This window comes from Apodemus sylvaticus, chromosome X (assembly GCF_947179515.1).
Source record: "Apodemus sylvaticus chromosome X, mApoSyl1.1, whole genome shotgun sequence".
NCBI classification, from domain to species: Eukaryota; Metazoa; Chordata; class Mammalia; order Rodentia; family Muridae; genus Apodemus; species Apodemus sylvaticus.
In genome coordinates this window covers 107,919,804-107,937,557 of record NC_067495.1, presented here as the reverse complement: position 1 = coordinate 107,937,557, position 17,754 = coordinate 107,919,804, and the positions used below count along the sequence as shown (strand labels likewise).

Sequence of the window (17,754 nt, the reverse complement as noted above, 5' to 3'; positions counted from 1 at the left end):
TTACCTCAATATTATGCCTATCTTTAATACCACTCGTAGTAGTAGTGATACCATTATTGGGGTAAGCAAAAAATGAAACCTTGAACTAGGTAGATGATGGCTCAGTGGGTAAAAGCACTTGGTGAACAAGCTTGAGGATGTGAGCTATCTCTGCAATGCATGCAAAAAGCCAGAAATGCTGCCACACATCTGTAATCTAAATGACAGATAGGGGATCAGGGTAAGAAAATCAGCCAGAATATTGTTTGCCAACCAACTATTGTGAAGTGGGCAGTGCAGAGACAGAAAGAAGAAAGATTCTGTCTCCAAACAAGGCAGAGTGCGAAAACCAAATCCCCTTCACATGCATGCCATGACATCCACTGATGAACACACTGCACAAATAAATTTAGCTTTTCTCTATTGTTTTTATTGGGCACACACAGCTCCTAGCTTTAGCAGTGCAAAACAGTTCTAGGGCCTGGCATGGTGGTGCATTCCTGTAATTGTAACTCATATGATAAGGAAAAGATTATGAGTTTAGGGTTAACTTGTGCTAGATAGCATGTCCTAGGCCAACCTGGTCATTTTAGGCAGTCTTGAATTAATTAATTATTCTGTCTATGCATAACAGTATCTGCTGATTCCAGTGGCTGTTCAATTTCTGTGAAGTAACTTATTTATATTCAGAAAGGAATGAAGCACCAATGTTCTCTTCTAGAATTGCAGTTAGACCAGCATCCTTTTGGCTTTTCCAATCACCTGTAAACTATATATGTTGAAAGAAAAGGCCAGTGCATTTTGTCAGCCTTAACTCCAGGTATAAGAAATCAAGTTGCCCTGTATGTGGCCTCTGATAATTTCAGAGGTGTCTGCCTAAGCCATCTGAGTTGAGAGGCAAAGTGAACTTGAAGGTGTCATATACTACGTGATGACCTAACTGAAGAATGGGGAGTTTTTTGCAACTCATTTAGCCATGGGGAAAGACAACCTAGCAACTGATTTCTGACTCTCTGTGTGTACCTGTTGTGTATCTGTTGAGAGTACAGTAGTATCTACATGCTGGAGATAAGACTATCCATAGGATAGATGGTTCTTGCGGGGCAGGAGTGGTGCACACTTTAATCCAGGCGGAAATAAGTATATCTCTAAACTGGAGGCCAACATCCACAGTGCAAGTTTCAGGACAGTCAGAAACTCGGTCTCAAAATAATAGACTGCCCTGTCTGTCCTTGGGGAGTATTGAGTCTGGTGATTATGGTGATGATTTACTTTTTAATTATATATTTTTTAAGAATTTAAAGATATTTCAATCATGTTCTTTCCCTCTCCCAATTCCTTCTAGATCCTTGTTCCTTTGCTACACTCTAGCATTTTATTTTTTTTAAATTATGTTATTTATTTACATCCCAAATGTTGCCCCCCAGTACCCCCTCCCACAGTTTTTTCACCCCATCACTTTGCCTCTGAGATGGTGACTTTCCCAGCATCCTGCTTCTCTAGGGCATCAAGTCTCTATAGGATAAGGCACATCTTCTCCTACTGGAGCCAGACAAAGCAGTCAGTCCTCTGCTACATAGGTGTGGGGTCTTCAGTCCAGCCCATGTATGCTCTTTTGTTGGTGGCTTAGTCTCTAGGAGCTCCTGAGATTTCTGGTTAGTTGACACTGTTGGTCTTCCTATGGGGTTGCAATTCTCATCAGTTCCTTCAATCCTTTCCTTAACACTTTCATAGGGGTTCCTGACCTCAGCCTAATGGTTGGTTGTAAGTATCTGCATGTCTCGATCAGCTGCTGATAGAGCCTCTCACAGGACAGCTATGCTAGGCACATATGTTTGTGTCTGCAAGCACAATACAGCTTCAGTAATAGTGTCAGGATTTGATGCCCACTCATGGAATGGATCCCAAGTTGGGCCAGTCACTGGTCAGCCATCAATCTGGCAGATACTCAGAAAATTGGAAATAGTTGCATCTGAAGACACAGCTATACTGCTCCTGGGCATATACCCAAAAGATGTTCCACCATACCACACTGTATGTTCATAGCACTCTTATTCATAATACCCAGAAACTGAAAGCAACCCAGATATCTCTCAACCAAAGAATGGATACAGAAAATGAGATTCATTTACACAAGAGAATACTATTTAAAAATGAGGACATCATGAATTTTGAAAGGAAATAGAGGGAACTAAAAAATATCATCCCGAGTGAGGTAACCCAGACCCCAAAAGACATGCATGGTTATGTACTCATTGATAAGTGGATATTAACCATAAAGTATAGAATGCCTGTGATACAACCCACAGTCCATAAGAAATTAAAAAATAAGGCCCAGGTGAGGATGCTTCAATCCCACTTAGAAAGGGGAATATCCTTAGCATTTTCAATTGATAGGGTAGATTTTTATCCTGAAATGGTGCACGGGGGAAAAATGACACATGACAAGCTAGGTCATCATTTAATAAATTTAATAAATTAAGAGGAAGTCTCACAAAACTCAGAAGAAGGTAATTACACAGGAATAAGGAATCAGACAACACTTTGCAACCATTCACAAAAAGTACCATTTGACAAAGGAGAAAAATTACAGGAAATAATATAAGGCAGTCTGTTGCACGTGTCTTAAACAGTATACATTATAATAGCACATCAAAATGATTTGACAGTAAATTCACCATGTTTACATTTGTCACATGGACTATTTTAAATACATTTATAAAAGTTTGTAGATTTAACACTGAACTGTAAGATTTACTTCCAAACGGATATATTTATATTTATATATGTATGTTTCATAGCAAACTGCACAGAACTTACAAATAGCACACAAGTTGAGAATAATTGCTGTGTTGGGTACTATTATGTACTACTACTTGATGACATAAGAATTATTAACAAATGTGCTATAAGCGATTATCATTCCACTTATTGCTAGTGCTTTTGGAACTCCATGGTTTATACTCTATTTCTCTGTATAACATGTGCTATGAGCTTGCCCTGATAGTTAAAAAGAAATCAGATGTTTCCAATTTTCTCTAATACTTCAGATCTGAATGTCTCTTAGGGACTGCTGAAGGAGTTTTCTCCAGCGCTTTCTATATCAGCTCCTCTGCCTTACATTGGTACGGATCAGTGGATTCATGCAACATACATGGCGTACATGCACAGCACCATCTGTATGTGCAGAACTCATGCTCAATGCATGCTGTGTTTCTTCAGTCATTTTCATTTCATTAAGAAGTAGGTCATCTCATTCAATTTCAGGTAATGGTTTTAACATGCAGTTCAACTGACCTAACAGGCAGGTAGACTTTACTTCCATGTCATGTTTGGGCATGCTCAAGCAATTGAGTGACATTTGGCAGTGTTGTAAATCAAATAGAGACTGTTTGAGTTTCCTCAAATACAGCAACTCTCCCACTGCCCCCATGGCAGACTGTTTAATTTATCTATGCTGTGTGTTGAGAACACACTCCAGGAGTTTTTGCAATTCAGATCCTACATTACCGACTTCAAGATCCTAAGAGACCCACTCCAAGGTGTGCAAGTAGCTGTTGGGCATAAGAAACAGTGTCATGAATTCTTCAGAAATTTTTCCACAGTTGTGTGAAATGTACACACAAGGAGACACAGTTACTGGGAACATGTGTATACTCTGCACACAGCATAGACTTAATAATCTGACTTGAGCAAGGCTTGGAATCTCTTCATGGTTTTCAGTTTCACTAAAATGGTACTTAATTCTTAGAGAGCAGCAGGCCCATGAATGAAACAATGGCTGACACTTAAAGGATCACAGCACTACATTTGAACAAAGATTTAAAGTTCAGGTACAGAATTGCAGCACAATGGAGAGCTTGTCACGATCATAAGTGAGCTGCAGCCTTTTCCTGCACTAGAGAGCTTGGAAGGATCTGAAAATGAGATAAATTTTGTTTAAAATCCAAATGGAAACTCTGTATTTCTTTTCTTCCCAGAGTTCAAGAAAAATGACTTTTTAAATTACTTTTTTTTTCACATTCTAAGGGCCTAATTCAGTAGTCCTTAATCAAGTAAAACTTTCAAGGTCACAGTTTTCTTATCCTTCTCATACTAGTTTTACTTAAAAATGGACTGCTAAATTGGGCCCTATAGATAGAGGTACCATAATTAAGAAGATATTTTAATAAGGCTCAACATGCAAATTTCACTTTGTGTGTAGCACACAAATTTCCAGAATTTGGAGATCAAAATCCAATTGATGTTGAATCCTGGATTGGGAAATAACTCTGGGATTTGTTTTCCCAGTTTACTCTTGGAATTAGGTATTTACTAAGGACCAGAATGAAAACACTAATTTTAGTTTTGCTTATCGTAATAATCAGAATTTGAACATTGTCCTTAAGAAGTGAAAAGCTGTTTGATGTGTATATCTCTTTGGCATCCTTCCACTTCTGTAGTCCTGGTTAACCAGCTGCTATGTTAAAATGCCACTATGTTTGGAAACAGACATTGCAGCAAAATACTGACACAATATTCCAACAATGTCAAGTTTACCCCGTGTGTAACAACAAAGTTGAATTCTGTCTCTGACTCACTGATGAATATGTTTCACAATGGGCAGAACCTATCTTACTGTGTTTATGCATGTGGATGAGCAGAGCGAGAATCTAAAGTACATATTTACTGTTAACCCGGAAACGATGCCACTGAATCTGTCAGTTTAAGTGTGGTTTGAAATATCACCACAGTCACGTGCATCATTCTGGTCTCCTGCAAATGCCACCTGAGATGAATATCAACTTTTCCACATTCACAAAAAGAATAGAGATAGGAAGGAAGAAAGCAAGGAAGGAGCAAGGAAGGGAGGGAATACGGAAGGAAGGGAGAGAAAAATACAAACACTATTATGCATCAAGGAATCAAAATAAATTAGTCTCCATCTATCATAAACAGTAAATATAGAACCCCAAATCTCACTATTTAGCACATGATTGTAAAGTACAGGGTTGCAAAGCTATTTATAAAAACACTGTTTTTGTCACACAGTAGTATTTACACTAGTTATGATCCACAGGAAAATCACGGGGGTGGGGGAGGGGGAGTTTCCTACAAGAGATTTCCTGTAGGAAGTTTGCACTGCTCTTGCTTACACACTACTAATCCTCTCGCTGACCACATTGGAGGGATTGACTGGGAGCTCTAAATTCTCTACCTGCATCTCTATGCCAGGCTCTGTGTCATTAGCTTTCCTTGCCACACGTTCATTGGTATGCCTATAAATGTTAACATTGAGCTCCCTTCCAGACAAAGCAGTGGCAGCAACCCTAGGAATCTGTCGAACAGGAGGCTTTTTGTCTGGCTTATAATCGCAGCGCAAATATTTAGAGAAAGCCCTTCGGTAAATTTTGTTGAAAAGAGTGTACACCAGAGGATTGATGCCTGAACACACATAGCCAATCCAAACAAATACATTGAGAAGCTTCTCCATTAGCTTTTGGTTACAGGCCTTCCCACAAAGAACCGACAGGATATTGGTGATGAAAAACGGGCACCACATGATCAGAAACACAAAGAATACAATGCCAAGGACTTTGGAAGCTTTCTTTTCATTGTTGATAGCTTGCATGGTGCCCCTAGGACGCTTTTGTTTCTTCTTTCGAACTGGTTTCTGATCTGGATTGGGGTTGGGAGCATTCTCTTCTTCACCACCATTCTTCTTGCAGCAGCACTTCAGAAAGTTCAGGCTGATGTTGCGCAGGTCCTCCTCAGTGTGGCCTCGAAGTAACATCAGAGTTTGACGGCGCAGGACGTAGATCGTTAAGAAGTAGGTGATCACCATAATCGTCAGCGGGATGAAGAATGCCACGAAGGACCCAATGAGAACAAAGTTCGGATCATTGAGCACGCAGGTTGTATTATTCACGAACACTTTGCTTTCGTCCCTCAGTCCAATCACAGGGATAGGAACTGAAACTCCTATGGGAACAAAAAGGTGGGGAAGTCATTACAGCACATGCATTGATTTGTACAATAGCACAGTCATTGACATTTTGACAAAAAAAAAAAAAAAAAAAAAAAAAAAACCTTGATGTTTGTTGAAAGTTATTCATGGCAAACCCCAGAAACTCCTGGAAAGTATTGGTATAATAGATAATGATGGCATTCAGTGAATTGATAGAATCTCCATTTTTGAGACAAGATAGTGAAGATATTATGTCCAGGAGTGGACTGAGTCCATTATGTTCTATTTGTAGTCCCTAGAACTGTTATGGCTCATCGAAGGTGCCCAATATTTGTTAAGATAGGAAATAGCAGTCAGTCATACGTGTCTTCAGAAATATCATTAAGATAATTTTTAGTATACTCTTATTCAATTATAACAACACTGATATGTACCTCTACAAAGTCTGGGAGGAATGACTGGATAGTTTCGCAGTCATGCAACCACTAATATATGAGCAGAAGCAACTGATTTTTTCTCCCCCCCCCAAGGCTTTGTGTGTGTGTGTGTGTGTGTTTGGTCATCAGTAAGATGGTTTCAAGGTCAGTAAACAGAATGAGGGTGAGGTAAGGATGGATCTTCAGGGTATGATACTGTGCTAGGGACAGGAGGAAGAAACAATGGAGGAGGGGGCTAGGAGGGAGGAATGGATGAATGGAGGGAGGGAGCGAGAAAAGGAGGGAGATAGACACAGAGACAGACAGACTTAATTTTTATTCATAAGATAATGGACAAGTAGTCATTCAAGAAAATCAACTGGATTCCTGACAAGAGATAGCCAAAAGGAGGAGGACAGTGACCTTACACTCAAACCTTCTGGAAACATCAGAAGCACTATGGTAGAGCACATAAGTACACACCACTCGACACATAGGGACAACTTTCCAAGGGAATTTTCATACTAGTCTATCTTCTCTGCATCCTCAAGAACAGAAGGCCTTGCCAAACTCAGATTGTGCCTGGGAGATTCTATCTTAGGAAAATGGGGCACTGAGCTGCTGGATATACACACTGCAAAATGAAAGAGGAGATAACCTATACTCTTAAACAAGAGTTCTAAACTCCAAGGACCACTTGTAGAGCTATGTGGAACTTAATACCTTAAGGCCATGCTAACTGACTTAAGTGCTCCTTTTCAGCTAACATATTTGACTGAAAGAGAAATTCTCAAATTCATCTGGAATAACAAAAAACCCAGGATAGCTAAAACTATTCTCAGCAACAAAAGAAAATCTGGGGGAATCAGTATCTCTGACCTCAAGCAATACTACAGAGCAATAGTGTTAAAAACTGCATGGTATTGGTACAGTGACAGGCAGGCAGATCAATGGAACAGGATTGAAGATCCAGAAATGAACCCACACACCTATGGCCACTTGATCCTTGACAAAGAGGCTGAAAACATGCAATGGAAAAAAGATAGCCTTTTCAACAAATGGTGCTGGTTCAACTGGAGGTCAGCATGCAGAAGAATGCGAATTGATCCATCCTTGTCTCCTTGTACTAAGCTCAAATCCAAATGGATCAAGGACCTCCATACAAAGCCAGACACTCTGAAGCTAATAGAAAAGAAACTGGGGAAGACCCTTGAGGACATCGGTACAGGGGGAAAGTTTCTGAACAGAACACCAATAGCTTATGCTCTAAGATCAAGAATTGACAAATGGGACCTCATAAAATTACAAAGTTTCTGTAAGGCAAAGGACACCATCAAAAGGACAAATCCGCAACCAACAAATTGGGAAAAGATCTTCACCAACCCTACATCAGATAGAGGGCTAATATCCAATATATACAAAGAACTCAAGAAGTTAGACCCCAGAAAACCAAATAACCCTATTAAAAATGGGCACAGAGCTAAACAAATAATTTTCACCTGAGGAACTTCGTATGGCTGAGAAGCATCTTAAAAAATGCTCAACTTCATTAGTCATTAGGGAAATGCAAATCAAAACAACCCTGAGATTTCACCTTACACCAGTCAGAATGGCTAAGATAAAAAATTCAGGAGACAGCAGGTGTTGGCAAGGATGTGGAGAAAGAGGAACACTCCTCCACTGCTGGTGGGGTTGCAAATTGGTACAACCACTCTGGAAATCACTCTGGCGGTTCCTCAGAAAACTGGGCATGACACTTCCAGAAGATCCTGCTATACCACTCCTGAGCATATACCCAGAGGATTCTCCAGCATGTAATAAGGATACATGCTCCACTATGTTCATAGAATCCCTATTTGTAGTAGCCAAAAGCTGGAAAGAACCCAGATATTCCTCAACAGAAGAATGGATACAAAAAATGTGGTATATATACACAGCCATCAGAAACAATGAATTCATGAAATTCTTACGCAAATGGATGGAGCTGGAGAACATTATACTAAGTGAGGTAATCCAGACTCAAAAGATGAATCATGGTATGCACTCACTAATAAGTGGATATTAACCTAGAAAACTGGAATACCCAAAACATAATCCACACATCAAATGAGGTACAAGAAGAATGGAGGAGTGGCCCCTTGTTCTGGAAAGACTCAGTGTAGCAATATAGTGCAAAACCAGAACAGGGAAGTGGGAAGGGGTGGGTGGGAGAACTTGTGGAGGGAAGGGGGCTTATGTGACTTTCATGGAGTGGGGGGCTAGAAAAGGGGAAATCATTTGAAATGTAATTAAAAATATATCAAATAAAAAAAGATTATCATCTAAAAAAAAGAAAAAGAAAACATAGATAATAATGATTGCTATTTAATCTCTGGGAAGATCAGAAAGGGAGGGTTTGGAATGGGATTATTAAGCATTTTCCTCAGGCATGAAATTTTTGGTCTTTGTGATGAGTCTCCAGATAAGAAACTAAGTGACAGGGTAAGAAACAGCAGCCAATGCAACAAGATTTCATTGGATGCTGGTCCACAGTCATCTATAGATCTTGAGCTAGCCATGTAGGTTGGAAAATAGAGAAGGGTATATAAACTTGGAGACATAATTCAAATTATGACTTTTAAAACAAAAAATTGTACTTGATTAGAAATTATCAGATCTTTCTATGGACCCTGAAGGATGTCAATGGTCCAAGGGAAGATAGCCATTTCATGAGACAATTCTAGAGGAACACCTTCCAGATTCTTTTGGTTAGCAGAGGGTGCAATTAAGTCCCTCTCTAATCCCAGAACTTCAGGAAGAAGATCCTGAGGCTAGTGACTGAGAAGTTTGTCATCCCTCTAAAGGCATCACTATAGAGATAGATATACCTCCCTCTAGAAGCATCTTCACAGAGGTAGAAGTACCTAGACACGAAGTTTCAACTTTCCATGGGCTATGCTCCCTAGGGACAGCATCTTATGCTGGCTGTAAGTTCAGTGCATTGACATCCCTCAGAGCCCAGCCCTGTGCTACTGTAAGCTCATTTCTGTTAATAAATAAAGTATGCCTACAGAATTAGGACGACAATTTTCAGAAGTTGATTTTCCACTCCTGGAGCTGAATTTGGGTCACCAGGGCTTGGAGAACAGAGCCTTGACCTGAGCCATTTCTCTAGGCCATAAGTTTCCCCTCTGAAAACACACTACCCCATGCCCCCACCTTTACCCATTCCTGCTTCCCTGTCCGGGTATTCCCCTATACCTATAAATAGGCATATACCTTGTGAGGCCTATTTTATACCCAGTATTTTTATATACTTTTATGTAAATTAAGGGAAGGGTAAATATTATAGCTGCCTGTTATTTCACCCATTCTCTGTTTCAGATGTATATTATGGATGATAGAGGTGAAAATGTTTTATCTTAATTTGGCTAACATTCTACTCAATATATATCATTTTGTCAAGTAGTTTAGTGACTTTACTAAAGCTGTATAATTATAAATTTTGTTTTTGAAAGCCATGAATGCAGTCAACAAACATGAAGAAATTAACTTTCAATACTTTATGAACATTATTGATAACAATAACAACAATCATGGAAACAACATCAATAACAATATATTATGCACAGAATATTTTAGTTGATACTTAAATAACAAAAAAAAGTAGTACCAGCAGTTCTCAAACTGTGCTTCAAGGACCCTGGGAGTCTCTGAAATGCTTAGAATTTTCTGGTCTGGATAGTTTCCTATTACTATATATTTTATTATATTTTTACTATATAAACTTTTACTATATTTTGGGGGTTTTATCTACATAAACTACTGTAACTTAGCCTGACCTTGAACTTATTTTCCTTTTTTCATTTTCTTTTCATTCTACCAGAAAAAAATTTTTTCTTAAACTTTCATGAGCTATTGCATATATACATTTTTCAAATAGTAACATGGAACCATGAATAGATTGGGCATTTTTATATTACAGTGAATAAAATATACCATTACATTATTTCTAAGACAGTTCTAGTTCCTGCAATACATGTATATACATGTGTATGTATTTCTATGTGTTTTTATTTTATTTTTTATTAGATATTCTTTGGTTGCATTTCAAATGTTATCCCCTTTGCTTGTTTCCCCTTTGAAAACACACTACCCCATGCCCCCACCTTTACCCATTCCTGCTTCCCTGTCTGGGTATTCCCCTATACCTATACTGGGGCATTGAGCCTTCTCAGGACCAACAGCCTTTCCTCTCTTTAGTGTCCAACAAGGCCATCCTCTGCTTCATATGCAGCTGGAGGCATGAGCCCCTCCATGTATACACTTTGGTTGGTGGTGTAGTCCCTGGGTGCTCTGGGGGTACTTGTTGGTCCATATTGTAGTTCCTCCTATGGGACTGTAAACCCCTTTAGCTCCTTGGGTCCTATCTCTAGCTACTCCATTGGGGACCTTGTGCTCAGTTCAATGGCTGATTGTCACCTCTGTATTTGTCAGGCACTGACAGAGCCTCTCAGGAGACAGCTTTATCAGGCTCCTGTCAGCAAGTACTTGTTGGCATTCACAATAGTATATGGGTTTGGTGACTGTATATGGGATGGAATCCCAGATGGGGTGGTCTCTGGATGGCCTTTCCACCCAGATAGTCTCTGCTCCATACTTTGTCTCTGTAGCTCCTCCCATGGATATTTTGTTTCCCCTTCTAAGAAGGATCATAGCACCCACACTTTGGTCTTCCTTCTTGAGTTTCATGTGATCTGTGAATTATATCTTGGGTATTTTAAACTTCTGGGCTAATATCCACTGATCAGTGAGTGCATACCATGTTTGTTCTTTTGTGATTGGGTTACCTCACTCAGGATGATATTTTCTAGTTCCATCCATTTCTACCTCCTGAGCATTTGAATTACAAGCTTTATTTCTCTTTATTTCTTTCCTTCTTTCTCTGTGTCTTTCTGTCTCCTTCTTTCTTTCTTTCTTTCTTTCTTTCATTTTTACTTGAAACATCACATTAAGTTTAATGCATGTGCACATTGAGAAATTTAGGTCTTATTGTATCAATAGACATTTAAAAATTCAAATGTTTAAAATAATGTTTGAATTCCTGAAAATATTTAAATTGTAGGAACTGTCATAAAGGTATATAACATGGTAATATAAAAAAGATTTAGATTATCATTATTAAAAGGAAAATGATCCATTAAAGTCTCTTATACTTTTCATTTCTAATATAAACATTAATATTTATACTATTGATACAATATATATTCCACATAAAAGACCTTGGGAGTCCCTTAGTGTTTTAAAAAGTATGAAGATTCCTTAAACCAAAGTTTGAGAATGCCTGTTTTGTGTTGTTAGATAAATCATGTAAGGTCTGTGGAGTTAATAGCAGATATGTTAGGTCTTCTTTATCATTTTCAGTTCAAGCAATAGTAATTCATGTGTAATTAAACCATCAAGCATAAATAACAGTACTACTTCCATTAACACACCTTAAATGCATTATTTTCATAAGAACCCAGAAACACCTTTTATTTGATCAAGCTAACTTCAGAAAATAAAAATTTAGCATCTGATATATTTTACTTTTCATTTGATCAAATAAGAAGAGTAGATATGAATAATTACTTTTGATACCATATATCCATAACCATTTCAATAATAAAGTCTACCCTTTTCTCAGTGTTTCTTATATCATACTATATGATCCAATTATATTTAAATTTTTATATAGTTTATAGATTACTTAATTCATTACAGATAATAAAAGAACTAATTTAATATTTCTGAAGTTAACTTCATGTCATCTTAATATATTAGAAATAATGAAAACAATTCATAATTTAATAATGCTATATAATTCAGGTATTATTTCAACTAGTGAACAGTTCAATATTGTGCATGCACTATCTAATCAATTTTTTCAAACTGAAAAAATAGTTTAAATAATGATTATTAATGTTATTTAAAGATAAAATGAATCTTCAATAAGCATGTAAAGTCTATCAACATTATAGAAACACTGAGCAATACATATTTCAAGTTTTTAAAAATATGGACTACTATTTATACTTTATTAGAAATATTATATATTATATTATATATAACTACAATTACAGGAACTATATTAGCTACTACTGCTACCACTACTATACTCAATCATTAAAGACGTTTCACCAATAAATTAATTGTGTGTTTATATAATCATATTTGCATGCATTATCTCATTTCATAAAATATCACCTATTAAGATTATTTAACTGCAACATGCAAGCTTGAATATTACTGACTCTTATACTTGCTTCACATTATAAATTGTCTGCATGCATTATCTTATTCTAGTGCAATAAAAACTCATTTAGTGAAGTTATTCTAATGCAAAAAAGTAAATCTAGACTGGTATAAGTATAAATGCATTATATTAGTTCCTAAAAACCTTGAATTCAAGCAACACAGATCAGTTCTTTTTAAGCCATCAGATAACATCGCTTGCCAATGCCTCTAAAACAGATTTTTAAAACATTTTTGCATTTATGATTTATCTTTTTTCAGTTTATTTATTTATTTATTAGATACTTTATTTACATTTAAAATGTTATTCCTTTTCCTCGTTTCCCATTTGAAAACCCTCTATCCCTTCCTCCCCACCCCCTTCACCAACCCACCCACTTCCGCTTCCCTGTCCTCGCATTCCCCCACACTGGGGCATCCAGCCTTCTTATGAATGACAGTATATTATAATCAGTGTTGACTAGACAGTAGTTCCCAAATTCTTCTCCCATTTATTAAACTTAGTCTGAAAAAACAATAGCAGTATTTGCAAAACAAATGTAGTACAGAAGCCCAGAAATACTCTGGGAAAGAAAAAAGAGGGTATGCCACAGAAGTTAGAGATAAAAGTTACCTTTTAAACTAAGGTCATTGTTTAGAGAGAAAATAGTCATAAAATAATAATGAACAAATTGTTAAGATATGGGTAATAAATAACTGGTAAAGACCTGTATAAAAAGAGAAATGAATAAATTTCTTTGGACAACCTTACCAACAGAATGAAGCTATAGATTAGCAATGTGGATTTTTGAGATGAGGCTGATGTATCTATTTTCAATCCTTGTATAATTTGGAAAGTTATTTTTTCAAGGATATGTAGGAGGACTAAGTTGATATGACTAATCTCTTGCCTCCTGCTGTGAGTCCCTTGAAAACCATAGTTAACATCATCCAATTAAAGAATAACAAAGAAAATCAGGGTAGGTTTCTTCTTTAGATGACATATTGTTACTAATATTTGGAGAAAGAGGTGTTTTGTAAGCTTGAGGACTAATTCAGTTATGGTGTTGGTAGCATGAGAAATTAATGAGTTCACTCAAATTTGATCCTCTGCGATTTTTAGATTTGAATCCAAGAAAGAATGCAGGCATATATATTTATTTGTATTTATAGGGTAGTTATTGTTCACATAGTGCTAAGAACTTCTACATAAGACTGAGGAATTGTGATTTAAAAGAGGACAGCAAGGCAGAAAGAATAAGGAGGAGACTGACTGAGCTCGCAAGAGTAATGCCTGGGGAATAGAAAGTACTCTTGGACAGAAATTTATAAGAAAGTGGATGAAGGAGTGTGGTGTTTTGAATAGGTATGGCCCCCATAGACTTATGGGATTTTGTGGTTTCCCATAGAAGGGGGCAATATTAGGACATGTGGTTTTTTTGGTGTAGGTCGGGTGTTGTTGGAAGAAGTGTGTCACTGTGGCCTATGGATCAAGATGTATATACTCTCATCTCCTCCTGTAATATGCCTACCTGTACACTGCCATGCTTCCTGCCATGATGATAATGGAGATAAATGAGATATAATAAGAAAAACATAATGCAAGTGCAGAATGATTTTTGTCTATGGGAAGTGTTGGATACATGACTATGTGATAGTAATTATCAGGGAATTTAAAGAAAGTAAGGAAGTGACTGAAATAAAAAGCAAAGGAAAAATTAACTGAATTGTTAACTGGATCTGTAAAGTGGTTGACATAGATGTTTCTGGATTCTAATTAGCAACCAGAAAGTAAATGAGCTTTTCTTAGAAATCAGATGAGATAGCTGATCACACATATGATACAAAGAAAATACCCAAGCAAATAAATACAAAGAGGTTGGAGAAAAAGACAAGAGAACCTGAGAAGAGATGTACATTTAGGTGCAAGGAGGAAATGAAGTCCTTAGTTCTCTATTAAATACACAGAAGAGACATGATTATATAAGGGCAAAGGGAAATCTAAACAGAGGGAAACAGGGGATTAAAGATCAGGGATATGTTGCTGAGATCTGTAAGAGGTTCCTCTGGAAGTCCAAGGCAACTCCAAGTCTTGGTAGGTGGCGCTAGTGCAGTGATTCTCAACCTGTAGGTTTCCACCCCTTTGGCAAACCTCTACAGCAAAAACATTTATTTACATTACAATTCATAGCAGCAGTAAAATTCCACTTACAAAGTAGCAATGGTATGATTTTATGGTTGAGGGTCACCACAGCATGAGGAACAGCAACATTAGGAAGTTTGAGAACTGCTGATGTAGATATAGGGAAGCAAAGTCTGGGCAGGATTCTAGTCTGTGCTGTGGCACAGGATTGCAAGCAACTGAGAGCCCATGGCGGTAGGTCAGACCTGTTACAGAACTCACTCCAAGTTGTGTTAAGTTAGAAGTGATAATGGAAGATCCATATGAAAATCTTCTTGATAGTATGTGTGAAGTTCTAGCCACATAATTTTTCCTAAAAGGAGAAATTACAAGGTTGTGATTTTGAGGGGGATGTTGATGACAAAAGAGGAGCTGAGGGAGTTTGCAGCCCCGATGGGGGAGGAACACTGTCAACTAGCAAGAACACCTCCCCTGGAGCTCCCGGGGGACTTATTCACTAACCAAAGAGTACACATGGAGGGATCCTTGGCTCCTGCTACATATGTAGCAGAGGATGGCCTGGTTGGACATCAGTGGGAGGAGTGGTTCTTGGTCCTGTGGGGGTTTGATGTCCCAGTGTAGGCGAATGCCAGGGCAGGGAGGCAGGAGTGGGTGAGTGGGTGGATGGTGGAGCACCTTCATAGAAGCAGGAGTAGGGAGAATGGGATGGGGGGGTTACGGAGGGAAGACCTGGAAAGGGGAAAACATTTGAAATGTAAATAAAGAAAATATCCAATAAAAAAGGGGAAAAAAGAAAAGAGGAATGTGGAGTATGAGTTAAAGGTTTGAAACCTTTTCTTGTGACTGTGATCTTGTATTTATGACTAGTGTTCCTCAATGAAAATGTAATGACATATAAGAGGCTTCTAAGGAGCCAAAATATTTTAATATTCTCCTGTCAAAACAATAATGGTAGATCTTGTATGTATTAGGAAAACACTTTTGCACAGGGCTGGGCCGTCTCTCATTGGTTTTTGCTTTCTGATAGTGGTTCTCACTAAATTACTCAATATTCCCTTGAATTTGCTCTGTAACCCAAACAAGCCTTGACTTTGTAATTCTCCTGCCTCAGCTTCCAGAGTGGCTGGAATTAAGGACCTGTGCCAACAGCCCTGGTATTTAAAATAGCACAGTAAATAAAACACTAATGAAATTTAGAATTCGCTAGTGAGCATTTATCATATGGTAATATTTCTGTCACAAATATGAAAATATTTGCAGCTCATTCTGATGATATAACTCAAACATCCAAGTTATTTTTCTGATACATTGTATCCATTTATAGCTAAGCCAACAAAGTATCGAATTTCATTCATTAGTTAGATTAAATAAAATACGTTTTCACAATGAAAATTTAAACCTTCATGTAATAGTGGCTGGTATTAAAATCAGTATTTTAGCTAGTCACAGTAGTATAGTAGCTAGTAGTAATTATAGTAGCTAGCATTAAAATGCAGATAGAGCATGTATGCATATACAGTAAATAAAATAAATCTTTTAAGAAGTCAGCTTTAGGGTTGTAACAAAAACTTACAAAAATTATTTAAAATACCCTGGCAGTATAATACAAAACCAACTCAGGGGTATTTTTGGAGGTTTTTTCCCCCCTCAATGGTTTTCTATATATATTTTCTGGTTTTGATGCAAATGTGTCTCAGTGTTTGCATGTTTTTCTTGTGCTTTTTCTTTTGTTCTTTATTTCCAGTTTATTTTGTCTTATTCTTGTTTGTTTTTATTTTATCTTATTGTTATTTGTATGCTTACTGTTGTTATTTATATGCTTACTGTTGTTATTTATATGCTTCTTTCTCTTATGATGAAAGAAAGAAAATGTGTGGATTTGAGTAGGAAGGAAAGTAGAGAGGATTTTGGAGAAAGAAAAAACTATAATCAGAATATCCTGTGTGAAAATGATCTGTTTTCAATTAAAAATTTGAAAAAAATGCATTTTATATTAGTGGTTGAGGAACTTATAGAAAATACACCCTCCAACTACCAGCTTTCAAAACTCAAACACATTTTTGAGCAACAATAACAAACAATATTTGAAAGTATTTGGAGCGAAACAAGAAGTAGGAAGAAACTATAAGGAACCATTCCATTCAAAATTAGAAATCTTGAAAGATGAATCTCAAATTCCTCTGTCCATTACCTGGGGACATTCTCTAGCCTGTATGTTAGAACTAGAAAGTTGAGTTCTAACTGAGCCGCAGGAGTCAGAATGAAGAATTTAGGAATGGGAAAAGAGCTAAGAATGTGGTAGTATTAACCAGAGAAAGAAGGAGCCACAGTGTGGAGGCAGCCTTGAATTTCCATACAAAATTGCCTTGAATTCTTGCTTGGCACCTGAATCTCCTATGAGCAGAAGTAGGGAAAACATGGAACCAGGAACACTTAAGAGGTTTAGTATACTTAGAGTGATATTTATATCATCTGTTGTAGAAAAACAGAATTTGGAATTATAAATTTAAAGGATCCTAGCACATAACTTGGGCCATTCAATAACTGTAGAAAATAAACTTTAAGGGGAAAAGCTCTTTTCTTTTGATTTCTATAGTGGGTTGGTCTGATGTTGCTTGCATTCTAATGCTAAATACTGGTTCCTCGAATTGTGGTTGCTTGCTCAAGTGATGTCACAAGAGGCTAGAGCCTATGATTGGGCAGTAGAGGGAGAAAGGTGGGACTGGAGGGTCCTGATAAGGTGTTGCAGGTAAAGAAAGAGAGGGAGGCTTTTGACTGTGGGATGGAAACCCCGTCCCTCCACTTGATGCCCTGTCTTTCTACTGTGGGTTGACTTTACAAGTTCCTTCTCTCTTCTGTTGGGCATTTCACCTAAGGTCCCTCCCTTTGAGTCCTGAGCTTCACTCACCCGCAGCGTGAGGGAAAGGAGGTCCAGTAATTGGTCCAAATTGGGATCCACCTCAAAGGGAGGCTTCAAGGCCTGACACCATTATTTATGATATGGTGTGCTTACAGAC

The 17,754-nt window shown here is 37.6% G+C and overlaps 1 protein-coding gene across 2 annotated transcripts in view; it reads right to left on the bottom strand.

The window, feature by feature from the left end:
- Positions 1–5,110: 5,110 nt before the first annotated feature.
- Htr2c (5-hydroxytryptamine receptor 2C) overlaps positions 5,111–17,754 on the bottom strand; it is a 118,894-nt gene continuing 106,250 nt past the window's right edge. Inside the window, exon 4 of one of the 2 annotated variants that reach the window (XM_052171107.1) lies at positions 5,111–5,940. In XM_052171107.1, the coding sequence (XP_052027067.1) occupies positions 5,111–5,940 (830 nt within the window). The remainder of the gene's footprint in view (positions 5,941–17,754) is intronic. The other variant, XM_052171108.1, reaches the window with a different exon arrangement.